Here is a 16,944-nt window from a genome sequence, read left to right as displayed (position 1 = left end):
ATCATCTGATTGAAAGCCGAAACTATTGTTATTTGTTAGTTTTAAAGCTATAACTCAAACGAGCTCATGTGCTCCATATTTTTTTTAGCTGCTTTACATTTCATCAACATGCAAAGATAAAAAAAATGATCATAGACCTTTACATAATTTAGTTGGAGAGTTAAAAATATTTGGCTTGGAGGTAATATCGTATACTTGCACGGCAGGTAATTGAAATATTAAAATTTAAAGGCACCAATATACAATAACAGATAAAACTAAATTATGTGGGTTTGAGTAGGGCATCTGCCCACGTGAGCCCAGCCGCCGCTTCACATATACAATAATACATAGGCCGCCGTCGAATTATAAATTCTTAAATATGCATTTTATTTTTGATTCACACTGTTTTATGTCTCATTTTACACAAAGCTAATTGCATAAATAAACGTATTACACGGACCTAAAAAACAAAAGAAAAATAAAGTTCGATCATCGACGTTAATTTAAAAAACCTTTAAAAATTTACATATATATGAGTTGCATTATTTTGTCGAAATTATACAAATTTCAAGTTCGTCTAAATTTTTGAAACAATGGTTCGAGTTCGTTCGAATCAAAATTAAAAGCCGAGGGAAACGATGGGTTGAGACCCGGAAAAGGAGGGAGGAAGGAGGAGAGAAAGAGCCAAGGAAAAGGTGCGGCAGAGAAGGAGGTGGGTCCCACACCAATCGACCACCCCCCCGTTCGTTGGCCCCACGCCACCCACGACGACGACCACTCCGAGGGCGCGGTTGCGGCCGTTCGCCATTATCTTCACAAAAAATTTTGTCGCCCCGAAAAATATTGAATAAAAGAAAGAGGGAAATGGAAAACCCTAATTTCTAGCTGCTCAGCACCATCACCTCCCCTCCGTTCTCTCTCCACATTTACTCTGAAACGCAGCACACAAATTAAGAAGAAGACGAAGGAGACGAAGAAGAAGAAATGAAAAGAAGGGAAAAATTATCAGGAAAAAGGGAAAAAAATCCGTTGTTCGAGACGTAGGGTTTCCTTAATCGACGCGATCCGATTGCTGCTTCCTTGTTCGTCGATCTTGATCCCTCTAAGTGGCGACGATGCGATCTATTATCTCCTTCTTCTATTCGTCTCTCGTTCTCTTCACTTCCTGGCGTTTAATCCGAAAGTTTCGTCCAGAGTAGGCCGCGATTGCGTTTCTTCGCCGCCGATCGTCTCGTTTCGCGCTTTTTCTTTCCCTTTTTTCCTTCGTTGCTGTCTTCGGTGTCCGTAGTTATTCCCCTTGTCTTTAAATTTCCCCGTCTCTTCAATCATTTCTGGTTTGGGTTAATCTGAATCGGTGGGAGATGGCGCTAGCGAGCCGGGAATTGCAGCAGCAGAGGTTCCCGGCGAACCCTCCATGCGTTAGGCCTCACAAGTCGAAGCGGGTCACATGGGCGCCGGAAGGCAGCCTGTGTCAGGTATACACATGTTCTTCTGCTTCTTGCTTTCGTGGATCTTGAAAATCTAGGGGTTTCTTTTTGAATCGCGCTTTTCGATTGTTTTTCATTTTCTCCCCTTCTCTGTCGCGGGACGGATTCAATGCGTTGGGACCTTCTATTTCTTCCGGTCCTGCTTTCATTGGCTCGTTTTTTGCGGCATCTGTCTTTGAGAGTTGTTTTGATTTGGGGTTGTCATTCGTCCTTTGTGATACTTTGCTCCGCCAGTGTTGATTGATTCGTTGCTCCATTCAGATTGCCTTTTTCCTTTCTGGTGGTTGGCCGTGTGGGGCTGATGACCGTAGTTTTTATTTATTATTATTTTCATTTTTTAGTTCAAGATTTTAAATAATAATTTGATCGATTGCGCATTTTGATCTATTAACATCCTATGGGAAAGGTGATAAGTTGGAAAATGATCCTGTAGTCGGGAGTGAGATTTGCTTATTTATCTCCATTTTTCTGCTGGTGCATTTAAACACTCAATATCTCGATTTTTGGGATTCACTCGCTTGTCTCCTTTTTTTTACGAAGAACTCTTGCTTGCGGAACGCCCAATATCTCATTTTTCTGGATAAGTGGTTTATTAGTATTACCTACGTTCTAATGGTACAATAAGCTTGGAATATGTGGTACATTGTTCGTCATAAGATTTAAAATGTTATAAATGAATGCATTACAGCCTAATTGGTTGCGCATGCATTCTATCTCAAAGATCATCCTTATAAACCATTTCCAGGATATAAAAAATCATTTTTTTGTGCAAACAAATTCCTCATGTTAGGCATAATCAAATGCCGGTCATGGGTTCTTATTTTCTACTATTTGTTTTCTTTTTGTTTCTCCCTGCATTATCCTTTTGCAGGTTAGACTGCACAGGTGACATGGGTGGAATCACTTTTCTTGTCGATGCAGAGGGTGTTACAGTTTGCAATCTTTGTAAATTTTATCCTCATAATTCATGCATTCCAAGTTAAAGACTTTGTAAGGGACTAATTTATGGCTGTCCTCTGATTGAGAAAGCTATTTTGAAAGAATAACAAATTTGTATAATTCATGATTGCTTTATGCAAATCTGTGTAATAATATGTCGTTAAAGATTGAGAGAAGATGTGGATATTTGTGTAATTTGTATGAGTACTTAAACTACCATTTCTTTATGTGCCAAACTTCCTTGCTGTTTTAAGTGAATTATACGGTGCATGCTAAGGATGGCTAGGTGTGACGTCCTTCTTACAGAAAAGAAAAAGGCAATGTTTGGCTCATTGATGGAAAAACTGTGATGTCTAATGTACTGTAAGCAAGTCTTGGAGATTGAATCAATGAAAAGTTCATCTAAAAAGCATTACGTGTTGGAATGAAAGGTTTTAAGTGAAAGATGGAGATGATAAGTCAGTATACACTGAGGACTAATTTTATGGTTGAGGTTGATAATATTTAATTCAACATGTTAAACAAGTATCTGCCTTCAGGGTTGCAAATCTTCAACCTAAGTCATAATGTAGATGTAGGTCATGGATCATGTGTCATTCAAGAATGATTGTTGAAGTAGATGGGTGGTGCGTGAAATGACTAGCATAGACTTATATACATTAACTGGCAATCTAAGGCATTAACATGTAAAAGGTGATTGTTGTTCTCATCTAATCTAAATTACATAAGGTTTAATTACATGAGCTTATATTCACAAAGAGGTACTCTTCCTTATGTTAGAATCTACTACCTGAATTCATAAGAGAAAAGAATCACTGGTTCATGGAGTATGGAAGATAATAGCTTTAGTGCATTGTTAGAGGTAGTTCTGTTTAATAACAATCACATTTTTTAGCTGGTAGAGTCATACCCCATAAAAAAAACTAGGGGTGAAAAGCTTCATGTTGCAGCAACCTATGATATTGCCTAAATTTGGAAAGATTCTGGCTATATGTGCCAAAGAAATGTATACATGCTTATGTACATTGTGAATGAGTTGCTGAGTGCATGATAGCATGTGTGGCTAGACATTCAGAAATCAGAACCCTTGTCCTCGTAAGTGAAACATGAATGTCTTGATCAATGGAACAATATGAAATAGTAAGTGAGTTTAAATTGAATGTCACTAGTGAAAATTTTGATGAGATACAAGCAGGACAAACAAGGTAATGATGAACTTTATAAATTCTGTTAAAGCCAGGAGTTGCACCATTGACTGTGTCCCATAACCAATGTGACGTAGGCTACTATCTAAGAATAAGATGTAATTGTCTTGATCAATGGAACAATATGAAATAGTAAGTGAGTTTAAATTGAATGTCACTAGTGAAAATTTTGATGAGATACAAGCAGGACAAACAAGGTAATGATGAACTTTATAGAATTCTGTTAAGGCCAGGAGTTGCAGCATTGACTGTGTCCCATAACCAATGTGAGTAGGCAACTATCTAAGAATAACATGTAAAAACCTTTTGGTCGTATGCTCATGCAGTCATTGTGGCTGGCATTTGTGTTAAGGGTTAATCCTACATAGTCATTTTACCATGACCAAGGAAAGAGTGGGCGATGTCAAGCTATGCCTGGATTTGGGTGTCTATGCAAATGTGTGTGGTGGGTGCTTGATAATGCTCTAGGATTGGGCTGCCGCAGGAACAGACGGCAGTCATGGGGTTTCTGCCTCTAGACATCGGCCATGGTTTGGCAGGTGATGAAATATCTCAGCCACATATGGAGGAAGAATTTTTGATTGAATTATAGGGCAGAGCTCCAAATTTCAGTGGAATTACTTGGACCAATTTCAAGACATGGGTAGAGCATATCCGAGATTGAGATGGGCATGGAAAGATGGCCACAAGCTCAAGAAAATGGCTGATATTGGCTGCAAACAGGGTTCTTAGGGCTAACAATGGTAAGAAGGGCTTGAGAAGGGAGTTGGGAAGCTGAAGATTTGCTTTTGGAAACTCCTATGATGGATCTTAGCTTAGTGCGCAACTGTTGGTCCAAGTAGTAGCATCACATCTGCTGGTCGGGCTATACACGAGCCGAGTCGAGCTCGAACTTGAGCTCGGTCAGCTTGACTCGACTCGACTCATATATTGTGCGATTGGTTAGCAAGCATAAAGCCATTTTGTTATATCCCCAAGTATACAGTAACACCTCTCTCTCTATCTTGTAATATTTATGAGAAAAACAAGTAGTACGAAAAGACACTAATCTCATGATATTTTAAAAACATCGACAAAACGAAATCTGGCATCTTTTTTGCAATTTTCACATTTTTCTCTTGAGATTCTGTTTTTTTTTAGTTTTTTCAATTTTTTTAAAAATTGCTTAGATTTTCACGATATTTTCTTGAGAAAAACAACTGGACCGAAAAATACCCGAGAAAAACCTAGCCCTTATTTTCTCGAGAATGATATTTGTGACAATTGTCTATATAAGTGATGTTCTTCCAGAATCAGCTTTCTATGACATTTTTTGCGCATGTTTTGACACCAAATTTATGCTGTATCCCGCAACATGTCGGGTACTTTTCCAAAATCAGTCTTCTATAGCATTTGTACCTTTGTTTGACCAAATTTTTTGTTAGTGTCCTGCAACATTGCATTTAATAGTTAGTATATCGTGTCAATATACTATACAAGTATGATTATTTGACAAAAAGATATAGTTCCTCCATCTGTAACATGGCCCCAGTAATCATAATCTTAGCCATCACAGACAAGATAATCCATATGTAGACTTCTAGTAGATGGATATTTTCTGTAGTGCAGATAATCCATATCTAGGATTCTAGCAGTTACGCTGTAGTCGTTGTTCATTAACTTTTATAGTTACTTTGATACCTTTTATTATTTTTTCTGTGAAGCTATGTTAAGAAGGATTCTGCCTGTTTAATAACTATATTTCATAAATGTGGGCCTAACTTAAAATATTCAGTTTTCCTGGTTAGCAAGCTTCTTTTTTATTGTCCTTGATTTCCTAATGATACACATCTAAAATATAAGAACCCAGGATCATTGGAGTTCCTTTTTGTGGTTTCATATTTCTGATTCTCCATCAATCTGCTAATTCTGAAAGTATCCCCCCTCTGCCCCCCCGGCACCTCCACGCTGTTCTTGATGGCTTCAAATGAGTCATCAGGCAGAACATGCTCTAAAGCAGGATCATGTATCTACTGTTATTTGGCCACCTTTTTTTATATTTCTCTGGATAGAGCTATGTTGTCAAGGTGCCCCAGGCAGTGCCTAGGTGGGACTAGGTGTGCGAAGGCAAAAAAGGCGCCCCAGGCAGTGCCTAGGTGGGACTAGTTGCATCCGATTTTGCTTATGTTCTACTTTTGGGAGAATATTCCGTATGTTCTGTCCTGCAATATTGTTATTTCGTTTATATGAAGTTCTTACTGTACTCGACCCTTTTGAAACCATTTAGTTTTTTATGATATCTTCTATTTCTCCAAGTTCCTTCATTCCGTTCTCATTACCTCCTCCGATTGGGCTGTTCTATTTTCTCTAATACGTGCTTAAACCGTCCAACTAACTGGTCCCATGTGTATGTACATGTGTCTATGTGTCTTTTCATTTAGGTTACCGTTCCAGCAACATTGTCAGCTTCTTGAATGTAGTTAACTCTGACACTGTAACTATATGCGATGCAAGTTAGAAGTAGGAACTACTTATCAACTGTGGAAATAATTATACGATTGATGCATCTTTTGTGAAATGCATGTATTAGTTTACATTTGCCTTCCAGTGCTTTGTGAATTTTTCATTAATAGCATGAAGTATGAACCGTGAATGCAACCTTAACAAGATGCATACTGCATAAAATGTGTGTATATAGTTTAGCATTCGTCTTACAGTGCTTTGGAGAACTTCAAGGCCCTTCTTAGTGTACCCTTCATCTAATCAGTCTTAATATGTTTTTACGTTTCAATTTCCTTGGCAGTGCAGTTGGACTGTTAAAGATTGGAGCTTGTTGATTTGGCCTTTCATGATGTTTATGTGTGTATTTTCAATGCACTAATCTTGTTTTTCTTTTATTGTTGATTTCTTGTCTCTTGCATAGGAACATATTAATCTTAGAATGTACTGAGAATGCCTAGTTTCATGGTCGATGTGCTGTATGTGAGTTTTCTTTCCCTTGTATTCTTAGTGTAACAGCTTATTAAACAAATTATGCTACATGTAACATAGAATGAGCGACCCAATATAATTCTCGGGCATGGCGCTGAGAGTTGATTCTGATATAAGTTCAGTTGTGCTAACATCATGGGGAACAAATGCATGGTTATAGACTTATAGTGTTAACACTTGTCTGTGTGTTACGTCCCGTGTAAAAGAAGTCTCACTGTTCTCTCATCCTTTCACACATCTCCTTTTCTTTTTCACATGATATTTACAGCAAGGCAATACTGTTGTGGCCTTGTGGGTTGATTGCAGGTCTTCATGTTTTTGTACACCTGTCCCATTATTTTCGATAAGGTTTTGGTGCATCACCAAATTGCAGGGAGAGACGTAGTTAACGCAAAATGCTGGACCACCATAGATGTTTGTATGAGGGTAGTACGGTGTAAAAGCTACATCTCCATGAATAACCTCATTGATTTTCAGTGACCTGATAAATCTTTTAAAAAGAATTATTGGTTTAATAAAGTGATCAATTAAGTTTAAACTGGAAATTGTGCTTAAGGTTACCCCATGATAAAGTTATTGATACAGAATATCCAAATCTCTCAAATATGATAATGAGCAGCTTCACATTGAAGCATTTGAAAGGGAAGTTAATACTGTTTGGTCATGGAAATTTTGGTTGCAGACAGGAAGTTATAAGTTTGAGAACAACTCAAGGCAGTTTACTATTTTCTAGAAAAAAAATGAAAAAAAAAGCAAACGCAAAAACAAATTAGTTATTTATAATTTTTGTATAAAGAAATGAAAATATTGCAACTCTGTCCTCAGCATGGAAAATTGATAATTAAATCCCATAATTTTTCCATCATTTTAATGTATGCTACTCAGTTTGAAATAGCCCTTCTTTCAACATGGCTGTGTTGCATAATTTTACTAATAGTTGTATTAAAGGGTAGAATGAAACCATTATCATTTTCTGTTTTCAGTAGCAAGACTCTTTAACTTTAGTTTTAAATGCACTTTGAAACATCTTTATTTGATTCAGCAATTTTTGCTGGAGTTCTTTATGATTGAGGAGACTACAATTGGATATGAACATATTGAATGATTACATGTCATGTTAAAATGACAATAATCATGTCAGTTTCAAAGAAATATATTGTGAGAAAATGTATAGAACATGGTTTCTGAACAAGCCTTCAATCTTGAACCTCACACACAGATTGATAAGATGAGCCACAAAAATGAATTCTTAAAGATACGAAAATGCCACCTGAATACACATAAGAAGCAAATAGGTCATCCAAAGAGGTGGGAAAGGTCATACCTAAATAACAAAAGAGTAGTCCTAAGTTCTAAATAAAATACAAAAGGGATGTAAGTTCATTGTGCGCAGGAAAGGAAAGGAGAGGTCAAGTAACTGTTTTGGTGCCCAGAGACTAGTGGGGCTAGCTGTTGGAGCACTTCGAACAGCTGGAAACCCTATTGCAAAAATTCCCTTTCAGACGGAACAATTTATGACGAGAAAATAGTTATAGAAGAATAATAAATGCACTCATGCATATGTACATCCACCACAAGTATTTTGAAGCTCCTCCTGAAATATTTGGTGTCACGTGTCATTCCGGGAAGCTTGCAATGGAAGCCCACAGACCAAAATATCTGACAAGGACTTAAGATTGTTCATGATTTCACCTAATCAACTTGTTTGACTCAACAAATTGTGCAAATTATGCAATTTTTCTTCAAATAATTATGCAACTAAAATTTATATGACGACAAACAAGTGTTGTTCTATGGAAATTGTTTTTCTTAGGTTGGTTGACGTTTGATGCAGGTGAATCTTATTCAATGTAGGTCCACTTAGACAAGTTATCTCTATTTTGAGTGGGGAAATTTCCTCTCTTAATATGAATTCAGTAAAAGAGAAACGGAATTGGTATGGAAATTCCAACTGTGTTTGATTGGGAGGATGTATGGTCCTTGAACATGTTTGTTCATTTCAAAGCAAACCCCAAGGAGGAAATGGGGCTGCATAGAGTTCATAAACATCATACCTTGTGAAGTCAAATCTCATGCTAAATCACTACAAATTTAATTAATAGTATGCAAGGGTGATGACTAATAAGATAAGGCTTCAGGTTATGAAGTCGTACAAATGTTTATGCTGATCAAGGTTAAATAAATGCTCATTCTTCTGTCAACAAAAAGAAAGGGAAGAAATGAACATAGTCAATTGTGGCCTGTATTTGGAATAAAGTCAGCATCTAATCAGAATAAAACTTTAGCAAACCATTTTTTTGTACAAACTATTAGTAAAGAATGAAACACATAAAAGGAATTAAACATATTATGTTAGTTCAAACTTCAAGGAGGCAAAAACTTTTTTAATATCTTGCCCGAGTTGTAAGTAGTTATGAACAAATTGTTTCATAAACAGAAATTTTTACCTAGTAATCGAGTTCATCAAATATTTAAGGCTGGACAAGATTGGTTCGAGCATTCAACAGAACAGTCCACAGGCTGACAACAAACAGGTTAAACATTCATCTGCAGATCACAGTTCACAAGCCAACTCCAATGCTTGCCTCGATCACATTGAACACAAGGACTTTCTAAGATACCTAATTGACATTGTAGGTTTGGTATATGTTAGAAAATGATATTAGGGGAAAAGTCTCCCAAGGAGCCCTTGGGAATATGAACAAGAAAGAGCCACAAAGTTTAACTGTTTGCAGATTCAACCAAACTCATTAAGGAGGCACATAAGCCATGCAGGGAGGGACAAAGAAATACACTCCAAATAAAAAATTTAAAGAATTTTACTCATCCTAACATGCAACCACAAAACATATTTGCCATTGGTTAAGTATCATAATCATAGTGCATGGTATGATATTTTAGACACAGATAAAAGTGATCCTTTAAAAAATTATTGCGATAATATGGGAAAAACAGAAGAAAACAAAAAATGTTAAAATATATTTCTGTATTTTCCAAATATTGCCAAAAAATACTTATCGTAATATTTTCCATTTCCAAGAGATACATTTTTCTTAAATGTATTTTAAACATTTGGTTTCCAGTTTTATGTTATTTCTTTTAATACTTTGGAGCACTTGAATCTATATCAATATTGTTGCAAGAAAATTAGTAGAAAACTCATAAGTTTTATAATCTTTAATAATTCACACACACACACACACATACATGCATCTATATATATATATATATATATATATATATATATATATATATAGGTTTTCCAAGATTTTCCTGAGAAAACATAATAAATACTCGAGGAAAACATTGCTGCTGAAAACATGTTGAAATTCCAAGATTTTCTTGAAGGAAACATAATAATACTTGAGGAAAACATCACTACTAAAAGCCCGAGAAAGATATTTGTGACAATGGTTGCCATACATATTGTAAGTATGACATTTCATAAGCAATACTACTTTTCGTTTTTGGGTTGTTACTGTACTATATTGCATGTAACTGACAATGCATTCCCATACCTTAATTTACAACATTAGGAAGGGTTCTTGTACTAACTGAAAGTGTAAATTTATAGCTGGTATTATTCACCAACATTATAGCCTTAATGGTCTTTATGGAGGGTACATTTTACCCTTTTAAAATTGAAGTTTTATGACGACCAAGTTTTCAAGATTTCAACAACTAATGCACACACTAAATTTTTATTTGTTTTGTATCTACTTAAGTATCTAAAGCAATTTAAGTTGTTAATAGTATTTTCTTTCCAATGAAAATGTGCATGTTGTTTGAAGCATATATTTGATATATGGTTACGTTATAATTTTGTATTCTCTCATGAAATGTCTTTTCTTTTCCCATTTTTAGTTGATCCTTTCTCTTGTTTTGTAATTTTTGATTTTTTTTGTTATTTTTTGACATTAAAAAATTGTTTTTTAGACATTAAGTTAATATTTCTTCGACTTGACCTACACCGGTTATGTTACAGATATTTCACATCGACATTGATATCCATAGCATGAAACGTGCACACACACACACAATTACACATATTGTGATTAAAAGGTACGCTTCAAGTTTTTTATGCCTCTATCTGCTTGCCTTGAAACCATTTAGTCAAGTGATCAAATAGCCAAAATGACAATTTAAATTTTAAACGTAATCTGCATAAGTTATTTCACGCTTAGAAAACCTTTGAAACACATTATTTGAAGGTGTAAAAGAAAGTTCAAGAGCCTAAAATCAATGTCTCACAGTGCACTAGATTGGATGGGTCAAAAAAAGTATGATTTTATTTCCAAAAGACAAAAGCAATAGCATGAGAAGCTATCTTCATACACATTGAAGCGATATTATGCAAGACCCTGTTATTTGATGGATAAAATATGCATCATGGTTGTTATATTCTTTTGGAAGTGTCATGATAATACAAAATGTCATATTATCATGCTTTGGATAATGTTTTTTGGAAATATAGTTATGATCCTTTTGCGCATCATGTATTGAGACATTGCAATCCATTGATTTTTATTTTTACACAGTCAATTTTCCTTCTTTTACATTGAAATGATATGGTCCAAGACCTTTTATGTGTTAAATAAAATATGTTGATCACATCATTTAAATTGTTTCCGGAATGGTGTTGCACAAGTTGTGTGCCCCAAGTTAAAGAACAACAATTTCACTTAATCTGATGATAGGTAGGTTTTATCAAATTTTCTTATTAGGAATTTAGTGGATGGTTTTTTTTTAGAAACATCAATATGATCTTGTAACTCTATATTTTGATGCATCATGAGTCATTAACTTTTGATACCCTTAATTTTCTTTATAATGTTCTAACGCCCCCCCCCCCCCCCCCCACTCACACATACACACACACACATATATATATATTATGATGGGTTCAATGACCTTATTTTGGGACTGGTTTTTCCATCCATTGTTTTTTTTTTCTCACTCTCTCACGTACCTTTTCTCTCACCCCTTTCGGTTTTCATTTTTATTTTTCGCAACCACCATCTCCACCCAATCCTATGGAGTAAAAGGGACTTAAAATTCCAGTCCCACTTGGGTTTGCTTTCTCTCCATAACCACGTATATATACCAGTCTAGTTCTCTCCTGATTAAGTATTCAACAGTGGGCATTTGATGAGGATAGGGATGAAGAGGGTTGTTCAGAGTGTTGGGATTGTTTTTTTTAGGGTATACTTTCCCTATATAAATGTGTGATGTGTGTACATGTGTGTCTCTGTGTGTGTTGTGCTTATGTGCATGTGTTCCAGTAGAAGAAAGCATGTTGCATCAACACCCAATGGATGGCTCAGGATGTTTCATCTTTATTTGATCATGTCAGATGGGTGGAAAACATCCTTTTGGTTCTTATAACTATTCCGAGTTCATTCTGTGTATGGTCAATGAACATAAACAATTATATAAAACTTTGACTTGCATATACATATACAAAGTCGTTGACATGTGCCTACAGAGATTTACTGCAATTCTATCTTTTTTTTCATAAAAGGTAACCATACCGCATGTGATCTATACAATTGAGCTTCCTGGAATCAACAATTGTATTGCTTGATGTTAATGTATATGAATTTTCCTGAAGATGTAAAATTTAAAGACCCAAAATTCCATAAATATTTCAGCATAAGAAATCGTATTCTTCACAAAAATGCATTTGTTGCATGTATATTGTTGGCAAATGTATCGTGACAGGCACAACAATGAAGTTGAGTGCCGTTGCAGTTAGTATATGCACATAGTGTCACACACACATACACAGACAGTCAAAGGCGAAATGTATGATTGACATCATTTGCTATCTTATGGTGAATGTTTTGACTTCCAAATGAATGTTAGCATCCAAAACATGTGAAACTTTTATGGCTTGTGATTCTGTTTGAATTTAAAATATTTAATGAGATTGATTTTGGTGGAGGCACTCGACGTGTTCAAAACGAACCAAACATTTTGTTCTTTTCAAGGAGGTTTTTCCCCCTATTTTCTTGTCTCATATGTCCAGAGATGGAGCTGGCATTTTTTATGTTATCATCTTCTTATATTGTTTAGCCTGAGAACGTATAGAGCTGTAGGCTAGGAACTGGTATGTATAACCTTCCTTGTGAAAACGAAAACAAGCATCAGCTTGACGAGTAATAAAATATCTTGAAAGAAGGTGACAAGATTATGGAGTAAGGATGGTCGATGGAGAACCTTGCACATGCATGTAGATACGAAACACAAACAATCATGTAACAGAGTTTGTAATTAAAATAGCAACTCCACAGAGTGAGTTGGATACAGATGTTTGAACAACGTTTTCATGTTATTTATGTCAAGAAAAACTAAGCAAATCTAAGTGACGAAGTTTGAAATGCATATGATTAGTGGGAACTTTTTATGATTATTCTCTTAACAATACCTAAACAGGTTATGTTTGTATCTTGTTCATGAAGGTAAATTTCTTCAATGACTTGGATTGTCATGCTCCCACATGTTAAGCCTGTGGCGACCAAGAACTTGTGGAGCTTGTTCAATTGTCTACCAAATTATATTAGTATTTTTTCAATGAGAAATTATATCATTTATTTTATGATTATTTTGTCTTATCAATGCTTAACAAACTTGTTAAGCTTGAATCGAGCCATAATCTGTTTAAGAAGTTCCACAAGCCAATCCCAGTTTTCATGAACCTAAGCATGACCTGCTTTTAAGTTTTTTTGTGTCCAAGTTCCTCTCAGTGTCGTTCATTGTCAGTTTGGTTTTTCTCTTTCCATGTCTTTATCTTGACTCTTGCCGCAACTCTTTTAACTTCACTGCAGCCTTTCTTCATGTTGTTAATTTCTGCAGTCGCATATAGAGTATTCCATTTTCTTACTGTTCTTCCCTTAGGGGGCATTTAATAGCAGATTTGAGATCCGAAGTGATTTGAAATTATTGAGAATCTCAGATCCACAGATTTAAGGTCGGCCTTCTCCCATCTGACCTTAAAGCTGAGGTTTTGGCCATAAACTGAGGATCTCAAATCATCCTTTGCACGTAATGGTAAAATATGGTGTTTGTTTACACTGTGGGTCTCAAATAATAGGGATCTTGATCCAAGGCTATCAAACACACCCTTGGTGCTTTGACCTCGAAATTACGATTTGAAGCACATGATTTCTTTAATGATGGCTCATTTATTCTTGATTTCTTGCATAGTGCATGACTTGCTACTGGCTGCTCCATGTCAGTTGTACTACTGATACCCTCCTGAAAATGTTTAGTCCTGTTCTATTTTGAACTTTAAATGTAAAATGCTACTCCGAAGTAGCAAAACAAACTTTCTTTGTCCAGAAATAGTAATGCTTCTGATTTGATTATTCCCTTCTATTGTTCCTTTATGCAAAGTATTTCTAGAAGCATCAAATTTATTTTTGGTGAAAACAAAGGGCCTAGAATCAGGAAAAGTCTTCAGCCTCACCAGTCACCAGTTTATGTAATAAATGAACTGATGGAGTGACAAGTTGGAGAGAAGTCATATATGAGGGAAATATAAATATTAATTTTGGGTTTTCCTCTATTGCATGGTATAGTGACAGAGGTGGCTATAATCAGGTAGATTTTCTACGACTTGCTGCTACATTTGTGGTGTAAGGTTATTTGTTTGGTTCATCACAGTAGTACTTGCCAACTGTTTGTTGGTTTAATTGGAGATGTTGATATAATTCAGCAACCCGTCTCGTACAATAACAATCTTCAGAAGATATACAAGGACCATTATATTTTTTTATGTATCTGAAATAATATGACATAAAAGGCACTATGGACGAATCAATATCTTGTTTGATTTTGTAAGGGTAAATATGCCATAGGGTACATAATCAGTTTAGCTGCAGTATATTAATAAATGAGGTGGATATTGGCTGAAACTAGGAGCCGATTTACATGCACCATTTCAGGTAGTTCAAAGTCATTCAGTGTCAGAGAGGCATGCATGCAGTTATCTATTTTTGGACTCTTTTCTCTTTAGTTTTGGTGTTACACACACATATTTTGAAATGGTGCTAAGTTAGTGGGATCTAGAACAAAAAGAGTTGAAAGGTCCTTGAGACTCTTGGTGCAAAGTTAGTCGACTGGTTTTCTCTTGTGATCTTCCAAGTAGTGCAGTTTGCTTGATGCATAGCATCATTGTCTTTTGGAACGTTGCTTTATGAAATTCCATTTAGTTCTCTTTGGATGTTGCTTTATGAAATTCCATTTAGTTCTCTTTGGGTTCTTAGTTTGTCTTTTTGCTTTTATAGTTTATTTTTTTCCATAATTCTGTTGGTGCGTTTATGTTTCATCTATTCTAGGGTGTTGAGTACTAGGGTTTTGTTCTTTCTGCAGATAAGATTATTTCTTTCAGAAGATGCTCCACAACAATCTGGTTTGTTAGCTTCTCAGGAACTTCTCCAAGCAAAGACATCATCATCATGGCACTTGGCTGTGTCAGCATTGGATGACACTGCTCCACCTGGGTTTGAAGGCCCACGCTCTGCATGGCAATTAAAGAAAGATCTTTCTAAGATCCATGTTATCAAATGGCAATGCCCACCTAAAGTATGTAGGAACATTGTCGTGAACTTTCTAGTAAAATTTCTCATTTTTTGCATTAGATCGTTTAATTCTTTTCCTTTGCCCTTTCCAATTCTTATCTGCTACAAATATGTGCAGTTTGTCATTAGTCCTGCCTGGCACGTAGTTGCTGGAGAAGAAAGCAAGGAGATTGAGGTTCAAAATCAGAGACAATTAAGGGTGCTTGAAGCTGTTTATCCTCGTCCATCATCGATTCCTCCAAGGTGATATTATCTGCACTTGACTCTATAATAAAAGATTTGTTGATAATCATGTCTCACAACACTCAAGCTTTTTCAATAATTGGCCCATGTAGCCCCTCCGTTGCACCAGAGGCGCAGGAGGATTTCAATGATCGGTTGACTCCTTTGATTCCATTGACCCCAGTGGAGGAGGATGAAACGACAGAAGTCGATTCTGCTACTCCAACAAGTTTCCTTGATCCAAGCTTGAGTGTTGGTTTGCCAACTGTAGCACAGGCACCATCTTCATCACTGGCTGATTTGAGATCTGTAGGAGAGCGATCCTTACCATGCAAACCCAGTTCTGCGAACATGAATGCGCCTGCCACTTCAACAGTGACAAGTGCAGGTGCCCCTGCCGTCGAACCTGATGTTGCGGTCGCAGCATCTGCGGCATCTGCAGCTTTTACTGCTATAATGAAAAGCAATGAAGAAGGAAGCTTGATTGATCAGGATCTGCTGATCAAAATCCTTAGCAATCCAGCATTACTTGAGAAATTGGTTACTCAGTATGGTGTCACTAGTCCCATGATCGCTGGTTTGGCTCCTGCAGCCAAGTCAATGACGCCTTCAGTGAGCAAGCCTCAATTGACATCGACAGCGCAGCTGGCACCACCTTCTCTAGTCAACAGACCTGATGTTACCAGACCTTTGGCCAGTCAACCAACAGAGCACCATTATCCTAAATTGAACCCGATGCCAACCATGCCAAACCTTCGGCAACCAAGTCCCGTAGTGCCAGTGAATCAGGTGAGATTGAATCCCTCGGTGCCTCCGGTGAAGGATGTCAACTACTACAAGAGTTTGATTCAGCAGCATGGGAATGACAAACCTAGTGCTCTGGAACCAGATCCAGCGGCCTATGTGAAACACCATAACCAGCCTCTTGTTCCAGGGAACCCTGATGTGATGCAGAAACCAAGGGATGGGAGGATGAAAATTGGAAAACCTTGTGTCTACCACAACAGTCCTAAAGGCTGCTGGCACGGTTCAAATTGTGTTTATCTCCATGACGACGCTCCTCGCAGGCAAATCCGAGAGATGCCGGAGGCGCCAAATGCAAAAAGAGTGAAAATGGATAGAGAAATTACCGGAAGAAGCTAAACTTGGTTTTGGATGTACTGTTTTCAAGGTGGTGTTGTATCTCCAGCTGGTAACGGCTGCCTTTATTTCTCCTGTGAATACCACACTGCTGTTCGGTTTTCCTTTCTCAAAGCTTTTGCCAAAGCTCATCGTTTCTTAAAAACAATATTCATCGCGAAAATTTTGGGGACATACCAAAGCCCCTAAATTCGTTGGAATATGTTCCCTTGGATTATTCTAGTCGACATTAACATCTTTCTATATTCTATTAATCAAAGTACCTTCCTCTTTGAAACTTAGCTCACGAAGGACTTTGAATTAGGACCATTCAATTTTTTCATTTTACAAGCGAGGACTTTTCCGAATGTTAACTCCTACAGCAAGCCTGTTATATATTTTTCCTCATCACCGTCGTGGGTCTTTTTTAAGATATTT

General features: G+C 36.6%; 1 protein-coding gene across 1 annotated transcript; it reads left to right on the top strand.

The window, feature by feature from the left end:
• Nucleotides 1-830: 830 nt before the first annotated feature.
• On the top strand, nucleotides 831-16,641 carry LOC116246722 (zinc finger CCCH domain-containing protein 6-like). The gene is made up of 4 exons (XM_031618551.2): nucleotides 831-1,457; nucleotides 14,957-15,169; nucleotides 15,284-15,408; nucleotides 15,501-16,641. Exons 1-4 carry the CDS (start codon nucleotides 1,344-1,346, stop codon nucleotides 16,528-16,530), a joined length of 1,482 nt encoding a protein of 493 aa, XP_031474411.1. The 5' UTR covers nucleotides 831-1,343; the 3' UTR covers nucleotides 16,531-16,641.
• Nucleotides 16,642-16,944: the final 303 nt, after the last annotated feature.

Source organism: Nymphaea colorata, chromosome 2, assembly GCF_008831285.2.
Source record: "Nymphaea colorata isolate Beijing-Zhang1983 chromosome 2, ASM883128v2, whole genome shotgun sequence".
Taxonomy (NCBI): domain Eukaryota; kingdom Viridiplantae; phylum Streptophyta; class Magnoliopsida; order Nymphaeales; family Nymphaeaceae; genus Nymphaea; species Nymphaea colorata.
Note: the sequence above shows the minus strand (reverse complement) of the source record. Positions and strands in the feature narration are given on the sequence as shown.